Genomic DNA, 13,027 nt, shown 5'->3' with positions numbered 1-13,027 from the left:
GTTGTCCATACGTTTATATGACTCACGTATAAATACCGCACATCCTTGCAAGATACCAAACAAAGAAATAGATTGGACAATTTTGCTTGTAATATCACTAATAACTAAATTTAATACATGTGCATAACACCATACATGTACTTGTTCAACTGCTGCTTCGCTTATTTTTGTGGAAAATCCATTATAAACTCCCTGCATATTTGCAGCTCCGTCGGTTGCGTTTCCTATACAGCATTTTGTGTCTAGATTCATATCTTTGAGAACTTTTAAGAGTAACTCAACAAAATCAGAGCCTTTACTTGAGCTACACCTTACCATACCAACTAATCTTTCAAAGACAGATGTACCATTTACATATCTTAATATTATTGAGCATTGATCTGTAACAGATATATCTTGTGTTGTATCGAGTTGTACAGAATATATTACAGCATATTTCACTTCATTAGAAATTGTAAATTTGATATTTTTAGCAATAATTTCAATAATATAATTAATTGTAGTTTTTGATAAAAAAGTAACTTGACCTCCTCCTTGTTGGGCTCCAGAATTATGACATTTTAAACTTTTTTTTACAACTTTATCTAAATGTGATTTAAGCAAGGAATCATATTTACTAATAAGTAAAGTTATTTCCAAAAAATTGCCATGGTCTAAGGAAGAATCGTCGAGTGAATAAGCAGCCTCGTTTGTTTTACCTCTATAACTTAGTCCGCGCTTTCCAATTAACTTTAACACATCAATAAGACGAAGTAATACATTTCGATTGTTTTCAACTTGTATTTTTCTTATTGAACCAAGTCCGTGTGTTAAAAGTGAATCCACCGAGGAAAATTGCTTTTTCATCAAATGAGCATCAACATTTAATTTGTGTGTTATTGTTTCTTCGTGATCACTGACTCGCTCATAAACATGTTTCCAGACAGAAAATCCTTTGGAAAATGATCCAGAACCATCACCATAAAAAAGACATATATTGCAAAATAAAGCTTTTTTCTTAACACAATAAGATATCCATTTACGATGACCTCCATCCTTACGGTTGTACAATTTTGAAGGTCTGAATGGAATGTTGGTTTTCGGTTGATGAGGATGGAATGACCAAAAGCTTGTAAAATTAATACTTCTAGGTTTTATAAACATATCAGTAGCCTCTGTAAAAAAAAAAGTTATACTTGTTTAAAATTATAGAATTCAAATTTACGTATAACATTTATTATTAACTATTATTATTAACACAATTATATATTTGTATAATACTTGTAATAGCACTCAGTGTGCTGAAACATTTTAATTTACAATAAATAAATAAAAAAAAATGTAGGTGTATATTATATAGGTACATTATCAATATTTGAACAGGTTTTAACTATTTCCATGGTATCAACATTTTCAACATTTTCAATTGTATTAACTTGATTTTTTTCATTGTCTTGTTTTGAAGCATTGACATCTAGAAAGTAGTTTTAGTTTTTAAAATAGTTTAGGTAAAAAAGTTAACTAGAAATTACCATTATCACTATTCAGATTTTCTCTTTCATTTTCAATAGCAGTACTGTTATATTTTTTTCAAATTACTGTCACCTACAGATGATAATTGGAAATTAGATTTATATAATTAAAAATTAGGTATATAATATTATATAGGTACCATTATCAATATTTGAACAGGTTTCAACCTCGGTTTCAACTATTGCCATGGTATCAACATTTTCAATATCTTTAATATCCTGTTTTGAAGAATTGACATCTAGAAAGGGAAGTTTTCATTTTTAAAATAGTTTAGGTAAATAAGTATGGAAAAATAACTAGAAATTACCATTATCACTATTCAGATTTTCTCTTTCATTTTAAATTACACTACTGCTACATTTTTTCAAATTATTGTCACCTAAAGATGAAAAGTGGAAAGTATATTTATAAAATTATTCAGTTAAAACATAATATATCTAATGTTTTATATTATTATAATTTTGTTTTTTAATTAAACTAATTCTGAAGTCCTAACATTATTCCAAAATTAAATACAATACAATTAATGCATCAATTTACCTTATTTTATACTGCTAATTGCTACCTATCAAATGTAATAATGATATTAAGATATCTATATAAAATATAGTGTAATTTTAGTTATTATACAATATAATATATAATATAACCAATGTGAATACTTACTTGATTTTACAAAATTTAATTTTTTTTGATTAGGGTTTTGACTTTCCTTTCTAAGCATCTCTTTCTCCTTTTTTTTTCGTTTAGCACTTCCGCTTTTATGTAATTTTTTGGAATTGCCCATTGAAAAAAATAAAACAGCACGTAAACGTCTGTTTTAACTGTATGTCTGTATGTACTATGCAATGTGTAAGAACTAAGGAATATAATATATAACACTAAATACTGATCAACTATATAACTTAAATTATCAAAAAAAATGACTAACGAGTAATCGCGAGTTAGTAGAAACGTTATGTTTGCAATAGTGCAATAAGTATATAATAATTATAATTCTACAATTTGTTTGTGATGATAGTAAATATTACATTATATTACCGCACACAAATACACGATAGCATTGAAAAAGTCCAATGTTTAGTTTAGATTATTCTAAAAATAGTATCTACAACAACCTATTTGTGAGTCATTACCCACCTCACCAGTTACCAGTTTCAACCGTGACCCACTACCCGCCGCCAACCATTAATCGACGATGTAGTTGTGAGAGCGCGGCGGCTGCGGGCCGATAAGAAATGTTTTGAAAAAGACCACAGATAGTACCTAATGTATATGAGATATAAGATTATAATATTTTATTTGATATTTCAAATTATTTCTATCGTAGGTAATTGCATTTTATTAAAGGGCCCCATTACCGAAATACGAAGGGGGGACCACCGGGAAATTCCCGGTTTCCCGGTAGGCCTACCCGCCCATGATTGTACTCTATTATTTGTTTTGGCTTTTGAACCTCTATCCCTCTCTTGTTTTTTACAGTGACCATTACAGGGTGACATCCAGTAGTTATGGTGAAAACGTCCCTTTTGTCTTTCCATCCACTAACATAAACAGGACTCTTTCTCGCAAATTTGTGGTCTCCTTTCTTAAATTTAACATCTTTACCTGTGATTCGTGTAGGATTTAATTTTCTATTGGACCTTAATGTTCCAATTGTATGTGTTTTATGTTCAAGTAATATTTTTGATAAGCCCACACTATTATAAAAATTGTCCATAAAAAGATGATGACCTTTATTTAAAAATGGTCTCATTAGTCTCATAACTAAATCGTTTACTTTTGACGTTGACGTATTTTCTATATTTTTCCCTTTATATATTTCTGCTGAAAGTACATATCCATCGGTAGTGGAAAGTTCATAGAATTTTATTCCATATTTATGTCGTTTGTTCTTAATATACTGACGAAATATTAAACGGCCTCTCCAGAGCATCATAGATTTGTCAAGTGACAAATTTTTTGATGGAGAGAAGATTGAAAATTTTTTATGATCATATTAAAAAGTGGAGATATTTTTACAAGTCTGTCATTTACTTCAACTGGAAAACCTTCAGAACAATTTAGAGCACTTAATATTTGTTCAAATCTTCTCCCACTCATTGTGAAGGAAATTATAGGATGATAGTTCAATGGATCTTTTCCGAAACATTGCCTAAGTACAGGTATACCAAGTTCCGCTCTCAATAAACACAATCCAAAAAATTTTTGCAATTCGAGCATTGAAATTTCTTTGTAATTTTGTACACGACTATTTTTCATATGGGGGCGTTTTAAATAGCTAAGTTTTTCTCCATATTTATTAGATGACTTTAAAATAAGTTGCATTACCTCATCGTCCCAGATCTTCATGAAAACGTCGTACGGGGCGGGGTAGCCTCATCGGTAATATCTAATTGCACACCAGCACCATATTCATCAAAATTGAAATCTTCAATATCATTGAAATCGTCTTCCCAATCACTGGTTATATCTTCGAAATCGACGGATATGCTATCTATATGAGCACCATTTTGTTGCTCGTCACCATCATCACCACTCGTTGAGCATTCTTCATTTGAAGAAAAATCTTTGTTCAGTGTATAAGTAGGATCATCAGCTGAACCGATCGATTCTTCATATGTGTTTACGCCCTAGAATTTGACCGTAACACCCGAAGGACCACTCGGTGATGCCCGAGAAACGATTTTGTTATGAGTTGGTTAATGAGTTTGGCCTATGTCACCCCTACCGCCTACTCTTGTCAAAGGTAGGCAACCATATGTGCTTTCGCCTAATGTTTGGTGGGTAGGCAATTCTACGCACCACGACGACACCGACGACGACGGAAAGGAACTATCGAAGGAGTGATGAAGGTGCAGGCTAGTTATGGGGAGGGGGTCTCTGTGGCCGATTCGGTTTGGTGCAATGACCACAGAGCTCACAATAATAGGGATGATTCTTAACAACTACCTTAACCCTATTGCAGTCTTGAGACGACCCACTGATTGACGCTGTTGGCATACATCGACCTGGACGACCTGGGGCGGCCTCTCACACACCGTATGCACGGTGCTGGCGGACTTATGCGGCAGCTACTAATGGCACCGATGTGGTCGCAGTAGTAACATGAAGTCGACCTGACGACCTAGGGCGGCCTCTCACACAACGTATGTACCTACGTTGCTGGCGGACTTACGCGCGGAATCTGACGGCACCGACGTTGACAACAACGACCTCCCAAGAATGACGACGAGAATAACAAGAAAAGTAAAGACTTACGATTTGTTGGAGAGCGTATCTTTATTCAGCAGCTCAGATATTTTATAGCACCATACAATATAATAATAAAAATAATACTAATAGAGCAACCGTGTGCACTATAACATATACAATAAATAAATGAATATTTTGTGGTACTCGCTTTAATAGCGGACCACACATAAAAATCACGGATCGCTGTATTAGCAGATCACAAAGTATACATTTTTATAATAGCAATATTATAGATCGCTATATGAGCGGATCATAAAAAAAATATATATATAAAAGTATGGACGCTGTAACAACGGAACAAAAAAGAACACGAATAATAATAATAATTGAATAAAAACAATAATGATAATAAGGGCGTTGGCCGCTGAATGTAAACAAAAAAGGTACTAATAACTATTGATAATATTATAATACTATCTGAGGCAAAAGGCCGACAGATAATTTATAAGACAAAACACAAAGAGAATAGAGATATCAAAAATTATAACAATAATCCAATTATAATAATCGTTTTTACATTTCAATAACGGCATGAAGGAGAGAGGATGAGTGGACGGAAGAGGAGGGACGATGTCGCCGCAGCGCAGATTTGCGTCCCGCGATAAGCGTTAATTGCTTGGTGCGAACATCACCGCCCACTTTGAAGGAATATCCCTTCAAGACATTGGGAGTGGACAGAGCTTGACAGCTGGGCGTGTCAACGGTCCAGAAGTAGTTTCTACAGTGGCCACTCTGGAAGTCCCATCGGAGCCCGGATGGAGTTCACGTATTCGTCCAATCCGCCAACGTAGAGGATGCGTCGCTTCTTTCACGAGGACAAGCTCACCAATGCGTAAGTCTTGACCTGGTTCCGTCCATTTTCTACGAAGTTGAAGACTACTGAGGTATTCGTTCTTCCATCTGGTCCAGAAGTGGCGATGTAAATCAGTAATGAGACGCCATCGCTGATACTTTGACATAGGTTGATTGACGAGACTTGGTTCTGGCAGCGAGGTGGAAGGTTCAAGAGTCAAAAAATGACTGGGCGTCAATGCTTCTAAGTCACCTGGGTCGTTGCTGATAGCACACAATGGGCGAGAATTCAATGTTGCCTCTATTTGAGTGAGAAGTGTCAAAAATTCCTCACTCGTCAATTTGTGCAATCCAATGGACCGAAGAATTAATGACTTTACGGATTTTACTCCGGCTTCCCACAAACCCCCAAAATGGGGAGATGCGGGAGGATTGAAGTGCCAAGTTATTTGGTGTTTAGCAAGGTGATGATGAACACTATCTTGAAAACCTTTTGAATGAGTAAATTCATGTAGGGGGGTCAATAATCGTGACGCTCCTACGAAATTGGTCCCGCAGTCGCTGTGTAGTTCCTTGATGGGTCCGCGTCTGGCGGAGAATCGAGTAAATGACATCAGAAAACATTCTGTGGACAAATCCGAACTCAGCTCTAAATGGAGCGCTTTTGTTGTGGTACAGACAAACAAGCAAATTTATGCTGTCTTTGGAACCGATCTTCGTCCACGTGCTTCTTTCAACGTGACTGGTCCAGCATAATCCACTCCAGTTATTGCAAACGGTTTCACTTGCTGCACCCGAAAGCTCGGCAGACTGGCCATCTTCGGCTGGACTGCACGCGGCCTGGTGCGGAAACATGAGGTACAGAGCCGTATCCGAGATCGAATAATCTTCCGTACCGACGGTATCCAAAATTCACGTTGTAGATGCGCTTGAAGGGAGACGCATCCGGGGTGCTTCAGTCACTGATGATGATAGTCAATGAGTAACAACGTTAGTCGATGTTGGCATGGCAAGAGAAGTGGATGTTTATGAGAGTATGGGAGATCAGCATTCGTGAGACGCCCACCTACTCTAAGAAGTCCGTTTTCATCAATGAACGGGTCTAATTTCCGAATGGCAGGAGAGCAACGCAATCCGTTTTTTAACGTGAATATGTCTTCGGAATATGATGTTTGTTGGACGGAATATACTAAGCCCAACAAGGCTCGTTCTCGTTCACTCGCATTGACAATTTGTGTGAATGCAGAAGGACGTGATTTCGAGAAACAAAGACAGTAGGCGACAATGTGAAGAATTTTATCGAACGACGAGAAACGATGCAGAAGATCAGTAATTGAGCATGTAGTTTTTGTTAGGAGAACAGTACATTTTTGAGCTTCAATGGAAACATAAGCATCTGTGTTGTCTGAACGAGGGACAACGGATGGCCAATTTTCCGGTGACTCTACCAGAAACGCAGGGCCAGTCCACCACAACGGGTGATCAACAAGTTCCGAAGGGAATAGTCCACGGGAAGCACAGTCGACCGGATTGTACTGCGTGGGGACGTGATGCCAAATGTCTGGTGAGGTGAATTCATGAATTTGACTTGTTCGATTTGCCACGAATGTGGCCCAACGATGTGGTGACGATTGTATCCAGGCTAACGCAGTGGTTGAGTCCGTCCAAGCATGCAACTCATCAATTTGAAGACTCTTCGAGTAAGTATCAGCTACGAAACGTAATAGTTTGGCGGCTAATACAGCTCCACACAGCTCAAGACGTGGGATAGTAGACTTTTTTAGAGGTGCTACTTTGGATTTACCTGTTACAAGGTGACAATAAGCTGAAGTAGCTGTTTGTGTTCGCAGGTAAACTGCCGCCGCGTAACCTTTCTCTGAGCTATCCGAGAAAGCGTGAAGTTGCACTTTGGTTGCCTCTTCGACCGTTATACGACGAGGGATAGAGATCGATTCAATCAATTTCAGTTCTGATTGATATCGTGTCCATAATTGAGCAAGATCTGTGGGTATTTTGTCATCCCATTTGAGACCAGCGGTCCAGAGCAACTGCATGACGTGTTTTGTCCAGAACGTGATGGGAGACAGAAGGCCTAACGGATCGAAAACTCTGGCAATGTCAGAGAGAACTGACCGCTTTGTCGGGTCAGTTGCCGATGGTTTTGTATCAAATGAAAATACGTCAGCTCTCGGATCCCATTTCAAACCAAGTATTTTTAATTCACATTCATTTTTGTCATTGTACAGAAGTGCTGGAGACATTGCTTGAGCTTCTGTGGGAACAGCGTGTAAGATATTACCGTTATTGCTGGCCCATTTTCGGAGCTCAAACTTGGCTAAAGAGCACAATTGTATAAGTTGTGACTGATACTCAAGGGCATCCTTTTCGGTGTTAGCTCCAGTGAGAATATCATCCACGAAGGTGTCGTTCAGGAGAATTGACGCAGCGATGGGAAAGAGTCTTCCATCAACGATTGCCAATTCCTGAATTGTACGAAGAGCTTGATATGGTGCCGCTGATGTGCCGTAAGTGACCGTACAGAGACGGTATTCCTGCACTGTGGTATGTTTCGAAAATCTCCAGAAAATTCGCTTGTAATCTCGATCAGCAGGCCGCACCACAATTTGCCGATACATCTGTTTGATGTCTGTCATGAATACATATTTCCACAACCGTGCACGAAGAAGAACAATTTGTATGTCGGGCTGGAGTTTCGGACCCGTATACATGCTCTCATTCAAGGAACACCCAGCACTTGTACGAGACGAATTATTGAAAACGACACGAAGCTTGGTGGTGCTACTGTCCGGCCTAAGTACACAATGATGTGGAATATAATAATGAAACACATTGTCGGTGTTTTCGAGTGGAACCAGCTCCATGTGACCAGCGTCCAGGTAATCTTGCATGAAGTCTGCGTACTGGCGTTGAAGGGTTGGATCATTATTCAATCGGTTTTCGAGTGCCTGGAAGCGGCGAAGGGCAATAGATTTTGAATCACCTAACAGAGGTGATGCTTTCCGAAATGGAAGAGACACCATAAATCGTCCTGTACTCAGCCGAGTTGTTGTATTTTTATAAATTTCCTCAGCAGCACGCTCATCTGGACTGAGATGGCGAACAACAGGTAACTCTTCAAGCTCCCAGAAACGCCTGATGGACAAGTCAAGAGTTTCAGAAACAGATAAACACATAGCAGTGAAAGTTGACTGAGCATTTTTGTCGACAGGTCCCATCAAAATCCAACCGAAAACAGTCTCGAAGGCAATGGGCTCGCCAGGCTGGCCGGTGGCTTTTCCATTTAGAAGTAGCATTGGCAAGATATCGGCCCCCAATAACAGATCGACTGCCTGAGGACGATGGTATGACGGATCAGCGAGGGAGAGGTTTTGAATATGCCTCCATTGTCCTGGCACGATAGGAGCTTGAGGAGTTGGTCCTGTGGGACGATGTAAGTGTCCACGCAAAACGACGGTGCTTGTTGGCCACGTGGCATCACAGTGATGGTTGTTTGACCACGGACTGGGGACGTTGTACTACTGGCAAACGTGGTAATTGCTACTGTCGAATGCTGTCGCTTTAGCATCAACACACACGCAGTTTGTTCAGTTATAAAACTCGCTTGAGAACCACTGTCAAACAGGGCTCGAATTGAATGACGGGTGCCATCAGCAGCGACCACATCAAGTAGGACAGTAGAGAGTAAAACTACATTCTGAGGCTGTCCTCTTACAATCATGGCTTTGGCACTCTGACCAGCATCGGGTTGGTCTGCTGAGAGAACCGTGGACGAGGACGGAAGATTTTCCTTTGAGTCAAAGTGAAGCAAATTATTATGAGACCGATCACAAGTTGTGCACTTATATTTTGAAGGGTATAATGAAGTAACATGTCCTGTGCCCAGACAATTTATGCACAAACGATGCGTCTTGGCTATTTGAAAACGATCGTTTGGTGATTTTGAAAGAAAAGTTGGACACTTTCGGACCGTATGTGGTTTTGTACATAATGGACAGGTAACCACGGTGGATGAGGTGGTAGTAGCAGCTAAAACCTTTGGTGCAATTGGGTGACGAGATTTGGTAGTGAACGATTTTTATTTTTGAGGAGGTTTTTGCTGAGACGTGAACGACGTCGAACTCGACGTGTACTGTCCAGCACGTGCTTCCGCTGATCGTACATGACTTCTTAGAAACTCAAGAAAATCGGAAATCGACGGTTGATGTCGGTCACCCACAGTGATCTCCCAACGCGCTCGAAGGTCATAGTCCAAATGATTTTCGAAAATGTGGACCAAAATTGGGCTCCACTGCCGAGTAATAAAGTCCAAATTATCCAAGGCAGCAGTGTGCTCTTGAATAGATGTGATTAGAGTTTTAATTAAAGACGCGTCGTTTGCCTTAACTGTATGTGGGGACAACAGAGCGTCCAGATGGATGCGAGCTAAGTCACGCTTATTTCCGTATCGCGAACGTAATACTTCCCAAGCCTTTTGATAGTTTACCGATGTCAAAGGAATATGTGCGATAAGCGTCAAGGCTTCACCTTCTAATGAAGTTTTCAAGATCTCGAATCGTTCGACGTCCGAAAGATCAGCTGGGGCGTGAGATAAAATTGATGTAAACAAATCTTCGAAACCCTGCCATTCAGTCAGAAGCCCAGAAAATGTAGGGAACTTCCGTGTTGGAAATTTGTATGTTGAGAGGTTTCCGAAACTAGCTGAATGATTTTGTACTGACTGAGAAGATGATGAGTCGACAATTTGAGACAATGAAAGGCCATAAACATCTGCGAACGCAACCAACTCGTAGTGTAATGTATGTAATATGTATTATTCCATGATAAATAAGTTTGAGGTTATTTATTATTATTATGATTATGTTTGAATGCTGTTCGTTAATGTCTCATGCATTATTGTTACTCTCTTGCTGTAGTTCTGAAATGTTGTAGTGTGACAATTAATAAAGAAGATGTCTAATATAATCTATAGTATATGTGTTAATTATTAGTACTCGGTACACCACACGTAGTACAAATTATCAAACTCAGCAGAGAGCTTGAGACTTATGGAGTTATCTACCACGTCCACTGGTGCTAATTTCTTTCCAACAGAAGTCTCCATAACTTGGATATCGGATTCTGCAGTCAAGTTATTACTAGACAATTTCATTGTACTATTATTCATCATATTATAGGCCATAGAGAAATGCTGGACAAAATTGACGACACTAAAAAAAAAAAAAAGGAGGGGACCCGGCCGCATTCGCGGCCAACCGGCCATGGCCAGGACGACACTGTCGATAAGTATTTTTTTTTTTGATGAATTTGTAGTTCGTGATGATCATAATAATTGTAAAGTGGTTGAATATGTTATGAAGCTGAAAAATCAAAAATTAAAATATGCCTATAATAAATTGAATGTATTTATAGGAATATCAATACATACCGTATTGCGTGAAGGTGAGAACATGAAAACTGGTAATAAACGTATAAACGTGCCAGAACTAATATATTATTATAGTATTCAAAAGGAGGCGTCATATTGTGTCTTTTCGACTGGACATATGTAATGTTATAATTTTATATTGTAAGTATACAAGGTGTAATTGATATTACGGTTCCTAATACTTACACCATATCCGCAATACCGACATTTATTGTATGGTAATGTTTCCACCACTTGTCCAACTGATTAACAAAAGCCATAAAAAGGAAATCACAATTTTTCAACATTCGGTTATTAATGGACTCGTGGCAGTTCATTATTTTTTGATAATGATCATTAATTATTCCATTTGTATGTAATTGGAACAACTGTATGTAGTTCGACACCAATCACATTTTAACAACCACTTTTTCAGTGAAATAACATCTCCGAATAATACACTAGAAAGAATAAAAAATAATATAAATTACAATTTTATATAGGATGTACCGTGTGGATTTACTAATATTTGTGATATCTCCTGAAATATTGGAGATATCATAATTGTGTTTTTTATTAAGACTCACATAGGCAATGACTCTAAATAATTTATGTTTTAATTTTATATAAAAATGTCTATAAATAAATGAGAACGTCATAATAAAAAAAAACACAATTGTGTATCCTATAAATTTATTATGTAAACTACTTATGAATCATTACACTCACTTGTCATTACTGTAATTTAAGTTGTAACACCACTGTCTAACTATTTACAGTCAAAATCACTAGACTTTATTGAGGCATATTTTTTATTACTTGTGAATAACGCAAAAGAAAATTTACTGTCTATGCGCTCTGACATCAAATATGAGAAAATTATAGATGAAGCCAAACAATTTTGTGAAGCACATGATCTGTCTGAAAAGGACTTTAAAATTATTAGATTAAAAAAACGGAAGAGGCAAATTGATGAAAATGCTGAAGAAGAAAATTTAAATTCACCATTTGAAAAGTATAAAATCAACACATATTATATGGCTTTAGATAAAATAACAACATCGTTTATATCACGGTTCAGTGGTGCTCAAGATATTTTAAAAGACTTTAGCTTTACTTTCACCTGAGCGTTTAATTGAATTTGGCAAAGATCCCGAGCAAGAGTTACCAAAAAACTGCTTTAATTATGTTGCAGAATGGATCGAGGGTATATCATTAGAAAATTAAAAAAATTAGTACAAAGTATTTAGTACTAGTGTAGTACCTTTGCATGATGGAAATAAATTTCCGGCTAATCTTCACGACACAAGCATTATCAATGAAAAAACCACAGAATCAAAACCAGAAACCTTACAAACCAGTGAATCTGAAATTGATCATGATGAAACTGAATCAATATGTTACAAAAATACTATTACAGTATCTGGTATCCTACATGTTTTAACAAGTTTTGATTTTGTGTCTACGTTCCCAAACTTATATTTGGCTTACAAAGCATTAGGAACAGTACCAGCATCTTCAGCGTCAGCTTTCTTTATGTTATTAATATCATAATATTTTATAATAATGTTTATTGTAAATTGTAATAACTAGGGAACGAATTTGAATGTAGATTGCAATTTTTTCTGAATGTCCGAAAACATTGCTATCCAAGCACAAAGTTAATTTCATACATCAAGGAATTAAAAAATGTATCTTTAATTGTGCATTTTTAAGACTTACTTTTTAGAGCATTTTTGACTTTTTTTTATTTATTTAAGTCATTTTTATATAAGAATAGATTACATTTGATAACAATATAATTAAAATTCATTCTAAAAGAATAAAATAAAATATTATTTATTTTTTCTCGTCGTACTTCTATTTTATACGATTTTTCAAACGAAATAATAAAATGAATAATAAAATAATAATAAGATGATAAAAATAATTAATATGAATAAGAATTTCTATAATAATAAAACAATTTTTTTCAATGTTAAAATTATTTTTGTTATGAGTGTATCAACCATATTTTTTTAATGCATTTGTCTTGTTCTTTAG

The 13,027-nt window shown here is 36.9% G+C and overlaps 1 protein-coding gene across 1 annotated transcript; it reads right to left on the bottom strand.

Annotated features, from left to right (window-relative positions):
- Positions 1-6,518: 6,518 nt before the first annotated feature.
- LOC132942510 (uncharacterized) lies at positions 6,519-8,795 on the bottom strand. The gene has a single exon (XM_061010957.1). It carries the CDS (start codon positions 8,793-8,795, stop codon positions 6,519-6,521), a length of 2,277 nt encoding a protein of 758 aa, XP_060866940.1.
- Positions 8,796-13,027: the final 4,232 nt, after the last annotated feature.

This window comes from Metopolophium dirhodum, chromosome 1 (genome assembly GCF_019925205.1).
Source record: "Metopolophium dirhodum isolate CAU chromosome 1, ASM1992520v1, whole genome shotgun sequence".
Classification (NCBI taxonomy): Eukaryota; Metazoa; Arthropoda; class Insecta; order Hemiptera; family Aphididae; genus Metopolophium; species Metopolophium dirhodum.
Note: the sequence above shows the minus strand (reverse complement) of the source record. Positions and strands in the feature narration are given on the sequence as shown.